The sequence below is a fragment of the Grampus griseus genome, assembly GCF_964374135.1.
Source record: "Grampus griseus genome assembly, chromosome: 20".
Taxonomy (NCBI): Eukaryota; Metazoa; Chordata; class Mammalia; order Artiodactyla; family Delphinidae; genus Grampus; species Grampus griseus.
In genome coordinates this window covers 47,622,052-47,637,712 of record NC_139014.1, presented here as the reverse complement: position 1 = coordinate 47,637,712, position 15,661 = coordinate 47,622,052, and the positions used below count along the sequence as shown (strand labels likewise).

Sequence of the window (15,661 nt, the reverse complement as noted above, 5' to 3'; positions counted from 1 at the left end):
GGGAGCTGGGCTGCAGCTGGCCTCGCCGCGGACTCTCAGGCTGGCACCCAGAGAGGCCGTGGTCGTATCGGGCGGATTATGCCCGGCCTCTGGGAGCTTGAAAGCATCTTTGTCTAAACTCCTCAAACTGAACCACACAGACATGCAGCGACCTTGGAGACTTCAAAATGATGTTTTCAGTTCTTGCTGGGCGACTTTGGGTGACTTAGTTAACTTCTGAGCCTCAGTTTCCCTATCTGCCAAGTGGGGGTGATAATAATAATACTTACAGGGTTGGGGTCATGAGGTTTAGAGCAAATGAAAGGAAAGTACCCAGAGCTGTGCCTGCCCACGGTAAACACGCCGTGGATCGTGAGCCGTGGAGCTTGGTTGCTGTTACTGCTTTTCTACATGATGTGAAGCAGGTACAACAAACCCCGCTGAGTTCCCAAGAGTGAGGGGGATCATCTGGAAAGGGGACCACCAGATGTCACAGAGCTGTTGACCTGGGATCTATTTTAACTTCTATCTGCATATGGACTTTTATAACAGAAAACGCAAGAGATTAACTTCTGTTTCAGGAGGGAGGTGCTTTGGGGCCATAAACACTTGAGCCTAAGGTGCGTCTCTGAGCTGAGCTTACGGCATTTCTCCTCTGGCCCTGCGGTGGGCGGAGGTGAGAACACAGGCAGCTTTGGCTCATCCATCACCTCATCTAGTGTTTATGTTCTTTTATCTTATTTATTTCCTACGGTCATTTTTTCCTTCTTAGGGACCTGGGGACAGCCTGGCTTTGCCACTCGCCCCTCTCTAGCCCTCATTTTCCATATTTGTCAGAGGGGATTAGAGGGTCTCCACAGTCTCTTCCTGTTTTCATATTTTGAGGAGGGAAAAGACACCAAAAGTCCTTCTTAGCTATTTAATTATCAAAAGCAAATAATCTTTCCCCAGAGAATGCTATGCCCTAGAAGATGCCAAGATTTAGCCCTTTTATTTTGCTTAATTGGTCAGAACACACATGTGCAGTGTTTTGGTTATTCCTTTACTTAATAGAGGCCTAGGATGTTTAGGGTTCAAAAGGTATTGGTAAAAGAAAATACAATTTTTAATAAAATGTTCAAAAGGTATTGGTAAAAGAAAATATTGTATTTTTAATAAAACGTTCATCCTGCTGGTAAAAAATTAGGAGTGGGGTAATTTATTATGTTCCTCAGCAAATTATATAGAGGTATTCTCTGGGGCAAGTAAAATTTAGCTTTTAATCATTTATGTCCAGCTCAAGTACCTGAACCGTTTCAGGAAATGTATATTTTTTCTGGCAGGAATTAAGGGGTAAATAGCGTCTATGTTTCTGTACAGAAATATGTTTGTCACTAACATTCTGGTAGAGTTTTCATACAGTAGTTTTTTATTGGGCTTTTTAAAAAGTTAACTTTTAACATAGCTGCTCAGGGATTAAATCAGATTGGAAAAGCCGGTCTGACTCTCCGTATTACTACAAAGAAATACGTGGTTGTTTACATTGAGCTGCAGGGGATAGATAAGTACACTTTAAACTTTCTTAAGAAAGTTAAATGTTTCACAGTGATGTTGCAATCTAACCTTGAGCTTCTCTTTTCAATCCTACAATCTCCAGTGGTGTGCCACCTTTTTTCCAACCTGTGAAATCCATATCTAGGTGAATCACTAGCTCCCTTGAGCAGCTTCATGTAAATAGATGCACTCCAAGCAGATCCCATGCCTCAGATGTTTGTCTTCTGCTTCTAGTAATCATGGAGTGTGAAACCCCCAGAGCAGCATAGATCTAAGAACTGCCAACACCCAGTTCTTGGTAAAAACCTTTGGTAAAGAGATGCCAGAATGGAGACAGGTTTTTGCTCTGTGGATAAGACAGGTTATGTACTGTGATGCATAAATCCACTTAATCCAGCTGTGAAGAAATGCTTAGAACTGTGGCCAGGCATCTAAGATACCATTCCTTGTGCATAGAAGGAAACACTGCACCTGTGGGGAAGCAAGAATTTTATTATATTTTATTTGATCAGAATATTATAACTTGCAGCAAAAAAAAATCTAGTTGGTTCAGGTTTATGTTGTATTTTGAGAGTCTGTTCTTGTTCAAACAGAGATAGCTCTAAAGAAGCACTGGCTCTTGTATATAATGCTCAGATTTGCACATGACTATCAAGTCCATTAAAAGTGAATCTTGTACATGTGTGAGGCTTCTTTCTTGGGTCTCCTTTCCCTTATTCACAGAATGCTGTTTAGAATATATTAAGTATATCTTTGCCACTTGATTTGGGAAGACTTACTTTCTTGCTACCTTATATATCGTATGTGTCCTGGTAAGGTAGGAACATTAGTTCTTAACCTAAATTTAATGTAAGCTGTGGCTTCTTGCTCCCAGAAAAATAATATCCCATCAGAACCTGGGTGTAAGGTTGGAGGGTTGCAGGAATTAACCAGGGCTCTTACCTTTAGGAGCTCCGGGTCTGGTGGGGGTGAGGGTCAGCTGCCAGGTAAGCCAGCAGTGCCAGGAGGTTTCTGCTGAGAAAAGAATGAAGCACAGGGACCGGGTCGCACAGGCATGAGTCTGTTTTTCAGGGAAGAGAGGAGGAAGTTCCAGGAAGGCCTCTTATGGGAGGTGATCCCGGAGGCTGGTCTTTGGGAGTTGGTGGTGGCAAGAGTGCATTCCACGAAGTCATAGAAAGCCTGGCCGTGCTTGAGAACAGGAGATGGAAATTTGGAGAGTGTAAGCAGCCACTGGAGAGAACGGATTTTGGCCAATTAAACAGCAAGCCTGGGACGCCAGACTCAAGCCGACTCAGCTAAAGAAGTTCAGGAGGGCTTCCCTGGTGGCGTAGTGGTTGAGGGTCCATCTGCCGATGCAGGGGACGTGGGTTCGTGCCCCGGTCCGGGAGGATCCCACATCCCGCGGAGCGGCTGGGCCCATGAGCCATGGCCGCTGAGCCAGCACGTCCGGAGCCTGTGCTCCGCAACGAGAGAGGCCACGACAGTGAGAGGCCCACATAACGCAAAAAAAAAAAAAAAAAAAAAAAAAAAAAAAAAAAAAAAAAAAAAAAAGAAGTTCAGGAATCGGATTCCAGGCCTCCCCGGGAGGCCACCAGCAGAGGACGCATTCCCGCCCGCTGTGCCTTCGGTCTGCAAAGCGGCGGCGCGGAAGCACTTCCCGGGGAGGGGGCGGGACTTCCGGCGACGTCCCTAGATCCAGAGGGCGCAGTGGCGAAGAGTCGTCGCTCTTGCCGAGAGTCGTCTTTCGTAGCCGCACGTGTCCGCCGCCGCCTCTGCCTCCGCCTCCGCTGCAGAAATGCTGCCGCTGCTGCGCTGCGTGCCCCGCGTCCTGGGCACCGCTGTCGCTGGCATCCGCGCCGCCGCGCCCTCCCTGCCGCTGCTGCAGCCCGCGTCTAGGCCGTGCGCCCGGCCCTTTGGGCTGCTGAGCGTGCGCGCGGGGTCGGTGCAGTTGCCCGGTCTCCTGCGGCCTTGGGGGCCCTGCGGCTGCGGCTGCGGCTGCGGCGGACTGCACACCGAAGGTAAGACTCGTGCACGTGGGCCGAGGGCGTGAGGGGCCAGGGCCTGGGTGGGGTGGGGAATCCGGGACGAGGAGGTGTAGACCACGCGTGGACAGCCCGGAACCGCCCCTGAAGTCCAGAACATTCTCCCACTGATCGGTGACCAGCGGGTTAAACCCACGCGTGATCGCGTTTCCCGTCTTCCCCCACCTCTGTTTTACTCTGCGGGGAGAGATGCTGTAAAGAAGCCCTGGAGGCCGACTCTATTCTCAGTCTCTCGAAAATGGAACTTTGCGAAAGCCCAAGGTCGCGGTTGGGAGTAGTGTGGTGTTGTCTGTTGGCAAGTGAAAGAGGGTAATGGCGAATTTTTCTTACTTTATTTTGAAACGTGGTAAGGAGTTCATTGTTGGGAATCACTTTACCAGAATGCGAGCTCAGCTTCCCACTGATAGCTTACGGCATTTTTACAGATGAGGAAACTGAGGCTTAATGGATATGAGTTGGGTTAAGTTCCCAGAGCCACCGTTAATAGCAGAAGTATTAGAAACAGCCCAAATACAGGTCTCTGGTTGTAGTAACCTGGGTCATTTTCCGTTTTAGACTGATTGGCTCTTTCTGTAACTTATTTCCATTGTAGGGGACAAAGCTTTTGTTGAATTCCTCAATGATGAGATTAAGGAGGAAAAGAAGATACAGAAGTATAAGTCTCTCCCCAAGATGTCTGGAGGTTGGGCGCTGGAAGTGAATGGGACAGAAGCCAAATTAGTGCAGAAAGTTGCTGGAGAAAGGTAAGTACCAGGGGCCTATGGACTCCAGGGAACCAAATCCATGACCCTGCAGGACCTGCCCTGACTTATCCACAACAGCCTTTAGTTAAGGTAGGTACTTAACAGACATGTGGTTTCCGAGAGATTGTAGGATTCATTTGGATAATTTCGTAAGCTCCAGGTCGTTCATTCACTGCACACTTATGTGCTGTGGTAGTTAATACGGAGATGGTAAGCAAGTAGCACCGAAGCCAAGTCGCTGGGAGCCTACTGGACCAGTAGAGGCGTCAGTCGCTAAACCCTTGCTGGTGAGGGAGGCTGTGCCTTGCCTAAATCTATGCACGCAAATTCAGAAATTCTCACATCACCGACAGAATCTCAGATTTGCAATGCTGACTTACTATACTACAGGCTCTGGCTGAGGAACACAAAGCTCCTACTCTGTTTATAGTTGAGAAAGCAAGATAAGGGTGAGGTTGCCGTGTAGTAAGGGTCACCGTGAGAAGGATGGGAAGACTTTGACCTGCATAAGCTGTTTGTGATCTACTTTGAGTGAATTTTTGTATATGCTGTGAAGTAGGGTTCTGGGTTTTTTGTTTTGTTTTGGTGGTGTAGTGTTTTTCCCTTCATAGGTCAATCATGTATTCTGTAACGTGACCTAAACCACTTTCCTGGGGTAAGTCATAGGCAGTTTGGGGCCATTATAAGTAATGTGCTAATGAACATAACTGCATTTCTGTGCCCAGGCGTCAGCTTGGTCTGCACTGTTGCAGATTAGACAGATTTTGTGGCTGAACCTCAAACCTCAAACCGGCAAGGCGGCCAGTTAGCACAGCTCCAGAGGGGAGTGGCTACAGTGCACTGTTGTCTGCAACCCAGCAGTGCTCGTTCCAGATCTCTCAACTTTAGATTCAAATTTTGGAACGTGATACGTCAGGTGAAGGTTCTTGCAACTGAAGATCGTCATTAGTTGGTGTTTGTGGCCTGCTTTGTGATTATAAAACTTCCCACAACTGCTCTGAGGAATGAGCCTGTCCTGCAGCATGTTCTTTTATTTTTTTGGCGGTGCCCTGTGTCTTGCAGGATCCTAGTTCCCCATCCAGGGATTGAACCCAGGCCACGGCAGGGAAAGCGCTGAGTCCTAACCACCGGACCACCAGGGAGCTCCCCAGCAAGTGTTGCTCTTTGTGAGGCCCCACTCCATGGGGCCGGGGCTGCTCTCCATCCTCAGCTGATGCCACAGCCCTCCAGCGCTCCTTCTTCCCTTCCTCTCGGGCAGATTTTCTTCTAATGGAGAAAAGCTTTTAAAGGAGGCTTCTGCCCCCTGCCCCCAGCTTCTCAGCTGCTCAGCACTGGAAGGTGCCCTGGAAAGACGAGGGTGGCAGTGTCAGGTGGCTGTGGCCAGGAGGTGGCCAGTGGACACAGGTTGGCAGTGAGCCCTGGATGCCAGCCTGGTGACAGGAGCCCCCACATGACTGTATTTGGCTGAGGAACAAGTGCCTAATTGACTTCCAGCAGCCAACACATAGTAGGCCCACTTCAGACCTGCTGAATCTATCTGTGGGTGGGATGCAGGCACCCGCATTTTGGAAGTTCTGCAGATCAGAGGTGCATTGTTTCAGCAGTTTTAACTGTAGCAAGCCTCAGTATCTACTTCTCAGTTAAGAGGACATCCTCTGTTGTGTTTTCTCTTGCCTTTCTAGGGTCACCGTCACTTTCAACATTAACAACAGCATCCCACCTGCATATGATGGGGAGGAGGGGCCCTCTGAAGGGCAGAAGGTTGAAGAACAGGAGGCAAGTCTGTAACACTGTGACCAGCCTGTGCCGCCGCCTTCCCACGGGCTGTTCTGGGGGCTTGCAGAAGGAGCATTGGTTTTTGTTTTGTTTAAATTCTCTTAGCACTAGGAGAGAAGGCAAAGGACAGCCATCCTTGGGCCTTTTCTTGTAGAGCACCAGACTGTGTGGCCCCTTTTCTTTCCCAGGGCGAAGTAAATTGTTACCTTTAGGCTTAGGCTTTATAATTTGCCCTGTGTTCACTTAATAGAGAGGAGTTGAAACTGTCTTAACCCTTCCCATGATCAGGAGGGAAATTATCATTTGGAGTGTTTCCAAGTGAGGAGTGCTCTCACACGTCCCAGGCAGGGGCGTCAGAGACTTCGCCTTAAGGTGCTGCCCTTCTTGCTTGGACCTGGACGGTGCTCAGTCTTCAAACATTTTAGGAAGCAGTGTGCCCAGCCTAGAAACCAGCCAGTGAGAGGGCCACAGGGTCCCCAGGCTTTCTGGCTGGGTTGGCATGGTATTGTCTCACGACCCAGCTCAGCTCCCTGGAGCGCTGGCCCAGCACTAGGACCGCCCCGCCCCCAACACACACACACTGGCTGGCTCACCCTCAAAGGGGGGGTTGCTGTGCTTTAGCCAGAGGCACCAGCCTCCGGTCCTGGGCTGTAATAGAGGCAGATCCCGAAGCAGCTGGGAAGGGATTTTGGAGCTTTAGGCCAGCTTTGTAGTGTATGGATGTAGAAAAAGGCCACTCTCGCTGGGGCTGGAGTTCAGAGTTCCTGATTCTAACCTTGTAGAATTAGGTTAGAGCCTAGTACGTATTAGGTTCTAATATGTAACCTTGTACGTTCTTTAAACAAGTAGCGTGGCTAATAGAAGTGAAATGCTGTACTAAATATATGATACTCTGCCATCCAAAACATAGTCTACAACTCTAGAAAGGATCCACAGGGTGGGTTCAGCCCAGTCTGTCTGAACAAGCTGGTACATGGCTTTAATACTCTGTGTTAAAAGATCCTAGGCTCCTTATTTGGGAACACCATAGCGTAGCAGTGGCCATCAGACCCCCTGAACTGAGACCTTCGGTCCAGACCCCTGCCAACAGAGACATTTACTGACTCGTTCTTGTTTCCCCAGCCTGAATTGACGTCCACTCCCAATTTTGTGGTTGAAGTTGTAAAGGATGGTAGCAACAAGGCCCTTGTGCTGGACTGTCACTTTCCAGAAGATGAGGTATGTAGACTGGAGTGCTGGCAGCCCTGGGGACAAGGAGGGCCTCCTGGGGACCTTCCTGGTCCCATTTAGCTGATACTAACATTCTCTAGCTTAGACCAGCAAAACTGGGAAGACTGGGGTGGGGGTGGTGAGGGAGCATGGTTAAAATCTGAGTTTCAAGCTATAAATAGTCCCTTTTCTTTGCACGAGTCTGGCTTGTCCTGGGAAACCTTTCAGTTTTCCCCAAATATTGTCTCTTGTCAGATTGGACAAGAAGAGGAGGACCAGAGTGACATTTTCTCCATCAAGGAAGTGAGCTTTCAGTCCACTGGCGATTCTGACTGGAAGGACACGAATTACACGCTCAGCACAGATTCCCTGGACTGGGTGAGTGCTCGATAAGGTGATGGTGCCCTTGGGCCTTGCAGGGGAGGGTCTAGTCCAAGGCCACACAAAGAAGCATCTTAATAAGTGTCTCGGGTGCCGCCTTCTTTTTTTTTTTTAACCAATGTTTCTCCTTTTAGGGCTTATACGACCACCTAATGGATTTCCTTGCGGACCGAGGGGTGGACAACACTTTCGCTGATGAGTTGGTAGAGCTCAGCACAGCCTTGGAGCACCAGGAGTACATTACGTTTCTCGAAGACCTCAAAGGTTTTGTCAAAAGCCAATAGAGAAGACGAGCTGCCAAACACCTTAATTTTACGGCAGGCTTTGGCCAGTGAAGCCAGACCCACGTGCTTTGACATGGTTTTCATCCCAATATCATGGAAAGTAATTCAATATTAACTTATTTCTGTTGCCACTGATTTACCATTTATTCTCTACAAACCTGTTATTTCTAGATTTTTGTATAACAAAATGATGGACAATAAAATCTCCAAGGTGATTGGTCTTTTCTATTTCTACTCCTTCCCTTTCAACCTGCATTACGAAACACAAAGCAGAGAAAACTTTGAAACGTTTTAATACAAAATAAGTTATAAATGACAGATTTGTATTTACAAGGACCCTTCTCAAGACACAACTTGTTTCCAACCCAGTAGATCGTGTGCATCAGGGCTGGCTCTAGAGGATCACAGTCCAAGTATCACAAGCCTGAATTTAAACAGAAAAAAGTTAGCTTGAATTATATTCCAGTTACAAAAGCAATCTCAATATGTGGTTAAAAGTTGCAACCAGTAATGACATTTATGCTGCTCCTTCCACGAGCTGGGCTGCCTCTGTCCCTCCCCTTTCGGGGAATGACTGGCCTTTTTAACTGAAGTGACTTCACTTTTCTATGCAAGTAAAGTTCCTCAGAGAATAAACTGCATTTTTAAACATTTACCTCTTTGTAAGCTATTTCTACCAGGGTGGGAATAAAACCAACCACCGACCCGCTTTTACCACTGGGTCCTGTGGGAGGCGTACCAGACAGCTCATGAGAAGACTGGGCTTTTCCTCTGTTCCTTCAGTGACGGAAAATGCCGGCGTGTGGGGACAACATGCACTGTGCTCATTCACGCTGTCTTCTAAACAGGCGCGAAACTTTTGCTCTGTCACCCCTGGAGACTGAAAAGCAGAAAAGTTAAACTACAAGCTAACCTCAGTCGTCTCATAGTCAACAGGCTGAAAATCCCGATTCCTCACACCATCCTGTAACTGGCTTGCTGTGATGGCCTGATTCCTCGGACCTTTAGAAACGCTCACGATCATGCTGAGAGGATCTCTTAAATAACGTCCATCTGACCGCCTCTCCAGATGGACCAGCGCTCTCCACTCCTGCCCTGAACACTCATGCTCACCGCACCAGGAACGTCCAGGGCTGGGAGGCTTCCCAGCCTCCCTGTGTTTCTGCCTCTACCAGCCAAGTGTATCCTTACCAAGAGCCAGTGCTGCTTGGTTCTGCCTCTGTGCTAACTGAACTTGCTATTGTAACTGACTGACTTAATTATCTACTATGTAAACCAATGAAATAAGAGAATGAAACAAAGTTATGTTTTTGTGATAAGTGGAATATTGAAGGAACAGTCAAAAAGATGAGTCCCTAAAAAAAAAAAGGTGTTGAATTAGGTAAAAGATGGGGAGGAAAAATCCTGAAGTGCACTCAGCTTCTTGATGCACTTACAGAAACAAAACAGGAAATGCTAGACTATGCGCTTTAAGAGCAGTTTATAAAAAACAAAAACAAAAAAAACCCTCAGCTCTCCAATCAGAGCCTCGCTCAAGAACTGGCAAATAAGTGTACGTTTAAAACTTCCTATAAAATGTTTCATTTGTATAACTTACCACTTCAATGAACTGGCAGACTTTTAGCCACATCATGTCAGATAAGAGGGCGCCTATATTTTAAGACCACTGACATACAGCTGTGTCTTCATATATGGAAAATTTTTATGTAAATCAGATACAAGTGTTTCCAGTTCTAAACTGGGCTTTCTATAAAGCTCTTAAGCAGCGGTACATTAATAAGTACCTCACAGATATGCTGTCTGTATTCTCACCATGGATGACTGCAAGCTACCAGTGTGAACTGAACATGAAGTTGGGAAGAGGTGTGTGCAGAGGTGACACGATCTGTGTGAGGAACACTCACATGAGATGGGATGTACAGGCCACAATGACACATGACCACACCGCTTGCTATTCTCAGATTGTACCTGGAAGCAGAATTGGGATCCCAGAGCATTACGGCCAGCAGACCTGGATCCCCCAACCTTCCCAGATAATAGATTTGGGGGGAAATTCCACTCACCTTGGAGTGTGGGGTGGGAACAAATAATGCTGAAAAGGTTGTGAAAACTCTTACTTTGCACACACAGGACAGATGAGGGAGTTTGCTTCCCACTCAGCCAGCATGACGCTGAGACACTTTTCATCAAACTGCAAGCTCTTCTCGTACTCACTGATGATGGACTGTTCTGCAAGGCAAAGGACAGCTGGCGTGTTTCACCGCACGTCACCTGGGTCACCCTGTCCTGAGTGCTAAGCTTCACTTTCAAAGGCACCATCCACACAAGAGAAAAATGCGGGCAAAATCACACTACCAATCACTAGATATTTACTGCTCAGGCTTCATCTTGTTGGATCTTTCCCCTCCTGTCTGTCCTCTCCTTGTGAAGTGATGAGGCTAAGAGACAAAGAGACAACTTTCACACCCATCTCCAGAGGCCACAGTGGCAGAGATGAAGAGTGGCAGGGTCCCAGGGGCGGCTGGAGAACGCGGACGCTGACGGCTTCGGACGCCAGGCCCACCTGGCTGAGTCTAAGGTGAGATGTTCGCCAGTGTCCACAGACTCAGGCTCTGTGTTGTTCAGAACGTGTGTAGCAAACATGCAACAAGCCCTAGTACTTAGTAGGCCTGGGGTACAAAGATGAAGAAGGCTGGTCCCTGCTCTTGATGAGCTCACCATCTAGGCTTTGGAGCAGGGGTCAGCAAACCACAGGCCATTCCAGCCCACCTAACGTTTTTAATTTTTAAAACATTTTTGGCCATGTCACAGGGCATGCAGGATCTTAGTTTCCCGACCAGGGATTGAACCCGTGCCCCTGCAGTGGAAGCGTGGCGTCTTAACCACTGGACCGCCAGGGAAGTCCCCCACCTTCCATTTTTTAAGTAAAGTTGTAATGGAACAGCCACGCTCATTTGGTTTATGTGTGGGCTATAGCTGTTTTCACACTACAACAGCAGAACCAAGTAGCTGCAATAGCCTGAATGTTTACTATCTGGCCCCTCACAGAAAGTTTGCCAACCTCTATTCTAGAGGGTTCCTTAGGACTGAGTATGGCAGAACACAGCAAATTCTTATCACTGCAGGTTTTTAAATTAAATATACCCCAAGAGAAATATTTAGTGAGTCCTGTGTTTCACCACTAAGATAGGTTTTGCAGGTGAGGGTAAAGAGAAAATCAATCAAAAAGAAAAAAGAATTAAAATCAAGGAATATACAGTCTAACTGGAGTCAACACACCAATCATAATAACTAACGTTTGCATAGCACTATGTGTCAAATGCTGTTTTAAGTTCTTTATATATATTAACTTCTTCACTACTACTTCCTTATTTTAAAGATGAAGAAACAGGCACAGGGAGATTAAGTGCTTTGCCCGGCGCCACACAAGTTAAAGTGGTAAAGCTGAGAAGTGAATCTTAGCAGTCTAGGCCAAGAGTTCATGCTCTTGCGTCCTCAAGATAATAGCTATTGTGTATTGAAAACTTCCTATATGCCAGGCACTGCTCGAAGTCTACACGTATTATTTAAGCCTACAAATAGTTTTGTAGTTTTACAGAGTCAAGTCTGTTATCTCTAACAGATGATAAAAACTAAGCCTAATCAAGATAGGGCTATGTGAGATAAATGACTTAATTATATAAGGTGCTAACTTACGCACTCTGTGGTGCTATGATTCCGCAGGAAGGGGACGCTCACAAGACCCTGGGGAGTCAGTAAAGAAAAGATACAAGAGAAGGTACTTAAATTAGGTAGCGCAAGAGATCTGATCATGCACTATCCTGTAAGATGACAGGATTACTACCAATCTATTAACAGAGAGGTACTGTCGCATAGAATAGACACGGGAACTGGATTCACAACACTGACTTTACTTCCCAACTCCACCACCAGCTGTGCAACCTGTGTTAGACACCACTCTCTTCTGTCTCACGCTACCTGGTAGGGGCATCATAAGGAGAGAACCATAGCATGGAAGGAGAGGTCTGAGCACAAGGCCTGGAAACAATGACTATTATTATTGGGAAGACAGACAGCCAAGACCTTAGAGGAAAAACAGAGACTTCTAGACACTCGACTGAAGATGGAAATAATGAGTTAAAAACATTCTGTTCAGAAAAATGCGTCAGCATTAGAGCAGCTAGAGATATAGGCAGGAAGAACTATTCTTAGACTTCACCTTGATCAATCAGCTCCTGTTGGATTTCCTCCAGCACGGCCAGGTCCAGCGGCTCCTCCAACTGCAAGAGAAAGTAGGGTCAGCAGAGGTTTGAAGTTATGATCAGCTGGCAAGACCCACAATGATTCACACTTGGAGGCTGGCTTGAAGAACACAGATTTAACTGAGGAAATCAACCCAGTCCTTCTGTAGAATGTGCCGACAATGCGGTAATGTGGCCATGCTGAGAAGGGCATCAACAGATGATGAAACCAGCCAGTGACAAAATAATGGTACCACATTTGGGGGAGACAGTATAGGGTAGCAGCTAAGTATATGGCTCTGCTAAAGCTCTGTGACCATTAGAAACTTCCTAACCTCTGTCAACCTCATTTCAGGCCTCTGTAAAGTGGGAATAAAACCCACCTGAGAGGGTTATTGTGCGCACTCATTGTGATTATGTAACTCAGATATTTGGCACAATGTAGGACGCGTAGAAGGCACCAAAGAACGCCTCTTTATTACAGAGAGCCTTGATGTTCTCAGAGTAGTTTGCCACATGTTTCTTATACTGTCCTCACAACACCGACAACATTATCTTCTTCATCTTACAAATGGGGAAACCGAAGCTCAAAGAGGCAGAGTTAAGAGTCAACAGCAAAACCAGGATCAGAATTCCAGAACTACTGACTTCCAATCCAGTGCTCTTCCTGATACATGGTAAATGGTCTCCTATCCACACCCAGTTCCTAACCCTGCCTGAGATTAGAACAAGAAAGTTCCTGGAGACCTTTTTAAAGAGAGATTCCTGGCTCAGGCCTACTGAATCAAAAGCTCCAGGGGGGCAGCCAATGAGTGAAATTTCTTTCTTTTCAGTTTCAGAAGTGATTATGATGCAATGATGCAGCAGGTCGACAGCCCGGTATTTATGAACCATTAATTAATCTAGAAGAGTCTAACGTTAAAGGTAGAAGAACCTGGGTGAAAGGCCGTTAGAATCCCGATCGGGGGCTGGAGGGTGGATGGGTTTAGAGGACTTGGGGAAATAGGCAGAGAGAGGACACTGGCATCCTTGGTGCTAAAAACACATATCCCAGCCTGACCTGAGCCAAGGCCTCTGGCCGGCTCTCCGCCGACTGCAAAGCATTCCACTCTTCTTCCATCACCTCCTGCACTAGAAAGGTGTTCTGAGCTCCTCCTGACATATTGCCTCCAGCCTGGCGATATTTGTTTAGGAGCCTGTCCCGGCTGTTTCTCATTCTCTCCAGGCATCCCTTGGAAGAAGGAGAAAGAGGTGAGGGGGCAGAAAAGGCAATTCCGTCAAAAACAAACAAACAAAAAACACCTCTTAGATTAGTTGTTAAAACATTAAAGGAATTTTATAGACACAGAATTTCAACTCTAATCCCAACTATTGTCATTTTGGCACCTTCCTCTCCAGCCCTTATCCACGTGTAGATGGGTGAAATTACAATGCTTGGGTCACGTATTTCCAGATTGACATATTTCATAGTCTATCTTTAATGCTAGCTTGCTTAATGGTTGGCTGATAATAGCACAGCATCCACTGTGCTAACAGGACACTTAGTTTGCTTCCTAATTCTTTTTTTTGTGTTTTGTTTTTAAATAAATTTATTTATTTAATTTATTTATTTTTGGCTGCATTGGGTCTTCATTGCTGCACACTGGCTTTCTCTAGTTGTGGTGAGCGGAGGCTACTCTTCGTTGCGGTGCATGGGCTTCCCATTGTGGTGGCTTCTCTTGTTGCAGAGCATGGGCTCTAGGCACATGGGCTTCAGTAGTTGTGGCACGTCTGCTCAGTAGTTGTGGTCCACGGGCTTAGCTGCTCTGTGGCATGTGGGATCTTCCAGGACCAGGGCTTGAACCCATGTCCCCTGCAGTGGCAGGCAGATTCTTAACCACTGCGCCACCAGGAAGTCCCGCTTCCTAATTCTTGCTACTCTCGATATGATGCTGGTAGCCGCCATCCTGTATGATGTTTCTCAACTTCAGGCAATCTTGTCCCCTAGGGGACATGTGGCAATGACTGGAGACATTTTTGGTTGTCACAGCTCTAGCTGTAGGATTATTGACATCTAGTAAGTAGGGGCCAGGGAGGCTGCTAAACATTCTGCAATCCTAGAACAGCACCCCACAACAAAGAACTATCGTCTTCAAAATGTCAAGAACCAGGATTGAGAAATCGTGCTGTCGACAGTCATTTCTAGCATCAGATTATTTTCCTGGGATATATCCACTACTTCAGAGATTACTAGAAAGACAGGCTATAGTACTTACAGGAACCAGACTGAGCTCAGGATAGGTCAGAACTGACCGTAGGCTACAACCCTGCTAAGACTTAGTGACGGAGGCTCAGAAGAAATAGTTTGGAATAGGAAGAGAAATAATTTCCGGGATTAGAAATAATGTCTAATTATTCTATTCCTCTGTGGAATAGACATAACGTCTCTCTCGCTTGCGGTGAGTGTACAAGGTGCCTCTCTGGTGTCCACCAACCCGACATCAGCGGGTGATGGTGGTGCCACCGTAGAGATGTAGCGGTGCGGTCGCGATCACACATCACACGGAAAGCAAACCCGAGTCCAAAAGGAAGGCTTCCTGGGCCCGGCCCGGCCTGGGCAATGCCACACCCAGAGGAACAGAAACTCCAGGAAGTGGCCGGGCGGTGGCCGAGGCCCGGACCTACAGGCGAGAGGCTCGGGTTTCAGGTCCACCTCCACGGACACCTGCTTCACCCGGCGGGGCTGAGAGAAAAGCACGGAGGAGAGCGGTTGCCGGGACGGACTAGGGGAGTGACGACAGCCCGGCCAAGGCTTTCCAAACCCCACACTCACCTGCCTGAAAGCCTCTTTCCAAGGCGGCGAGCCCACCAGTTTATACAGCGAGCGATGCCGAGACCCTGACCCCTCTGCCATCTCCTTTTCGCGGGAGTCGCCGCCAGAAGGCCCCGCCCCCGGGGCGCGTGCAGAATCCTGGGAGTTGTAGTTCCTGGGTGCTGGTCGCACCAGATCGTAGGGAATTCTGGGAAGCGTTGTCCTTCCGGCCGGCCCCACTCGGAGACAGGCTTGGACAATCCCAGAATGGGTGACTAAAGAAGTGCCATTTATGGGCTTCCCTGGTGGCGCAGTGGTTGAGAGTCCGCCTGCCGATGCAGGGGACACGGGTTCGTGCCCCGGTCTGGGAGGATCCCACATGCCGCGGAGCGGCTGGGCCCGTGAGCCATGGCCGCTGAGCCTGCGCGTCCGGAGCCTGTGCTCCGCAACGGGAGAGGCCACAACAGTGAGAGGCCCGCGTACCGCAAAAAACAAACAAACAAAAAGAAGTGACATTTGTGAGGTCTGCCCAACCTGGATTGAGGGAGGTAAGTCTTGAGGGAAGGTTTTAGATGTTTAGGTTTATCCAGGTGGAGGTGTCCTATAAGCAATCTGATACACAGGTCTCAGGCGCTTTACCCCCAGCTACTAGACTTCCCGCAACCCCAAAGCTTTCTCTAAG

The 15,661-nt window shown here is 47.7% G+C and overlaps 3 protein-coding genes across 3 annotated transcripts in view; 2 read left to right on the top strand and 1 right to left on the bottom strand.

Annotated features, from left to right (window-relative positions):
- Positions 1-3,202: 3,202 nt before the first annotated feature.
- Positions 3,203-8,162, top strand: C1QBP (complement C1q binding protein). Its single transcript, XM_082680156.1, has 6 exons — positions 3,203-3,530; positions 4,147-4,297; positions 5,980-6,073; positions 7,196-7,291; positions 7,538-7,660; positions 7,798-8,162. The coding sequence occupies exons 1-6, from the start codon at positions 3,308-3,310 to the stop codon at positions 7,945-7,947; spliced, it is 837 nt and encodes a 278-aa protein (XP_082536282.1). The 5' UTR covers positions 3,203-3,307; the 3' UTR covers positions 7,948-8,162.
- A 179-nt stretch (positions 8,163-8,341) lies between these two features.
- On the bottom strand, positions 8,342-15,081 carry RPAIN (RPA interacting protein; the record flags this gene model as incomplete). The annotated part of the gene is made up of 8 exons (XM_082679464.1): positions 8,342-8,371; positions 8,687-8,827; positions 9,852-9,915; positions 10,065-10,176; positions 12,167-12,227; positions 13,249-13,419; positions 14,797-14,910; positions 15,001-15,081. 8 exons carry the CDS (start codon positions 15,079-15,081, stop codon positions 8,342-8,344), a joined length of 774 nt encoding a protein of 257 aa, XP_082535590.1.
- NUP88 (nucleoporin 88) overlaps positions 15,032-15,661 on the top strand; it is a 30,893-nt gene continuing 30,263 nt past the window's right edge. Inside the window, exon 1 of the mRNA XM_082680154.1 lies at positions 15,032-15,527. Coding sequence (XP_082536280.1) covers positions 15,272-15,527 — 256 coding nt within the window. The 5' untranslated portion in view covers positions 15,032-15,271. The remainder of the gene's footprint in view (positions 15,528-15,661) is intronic.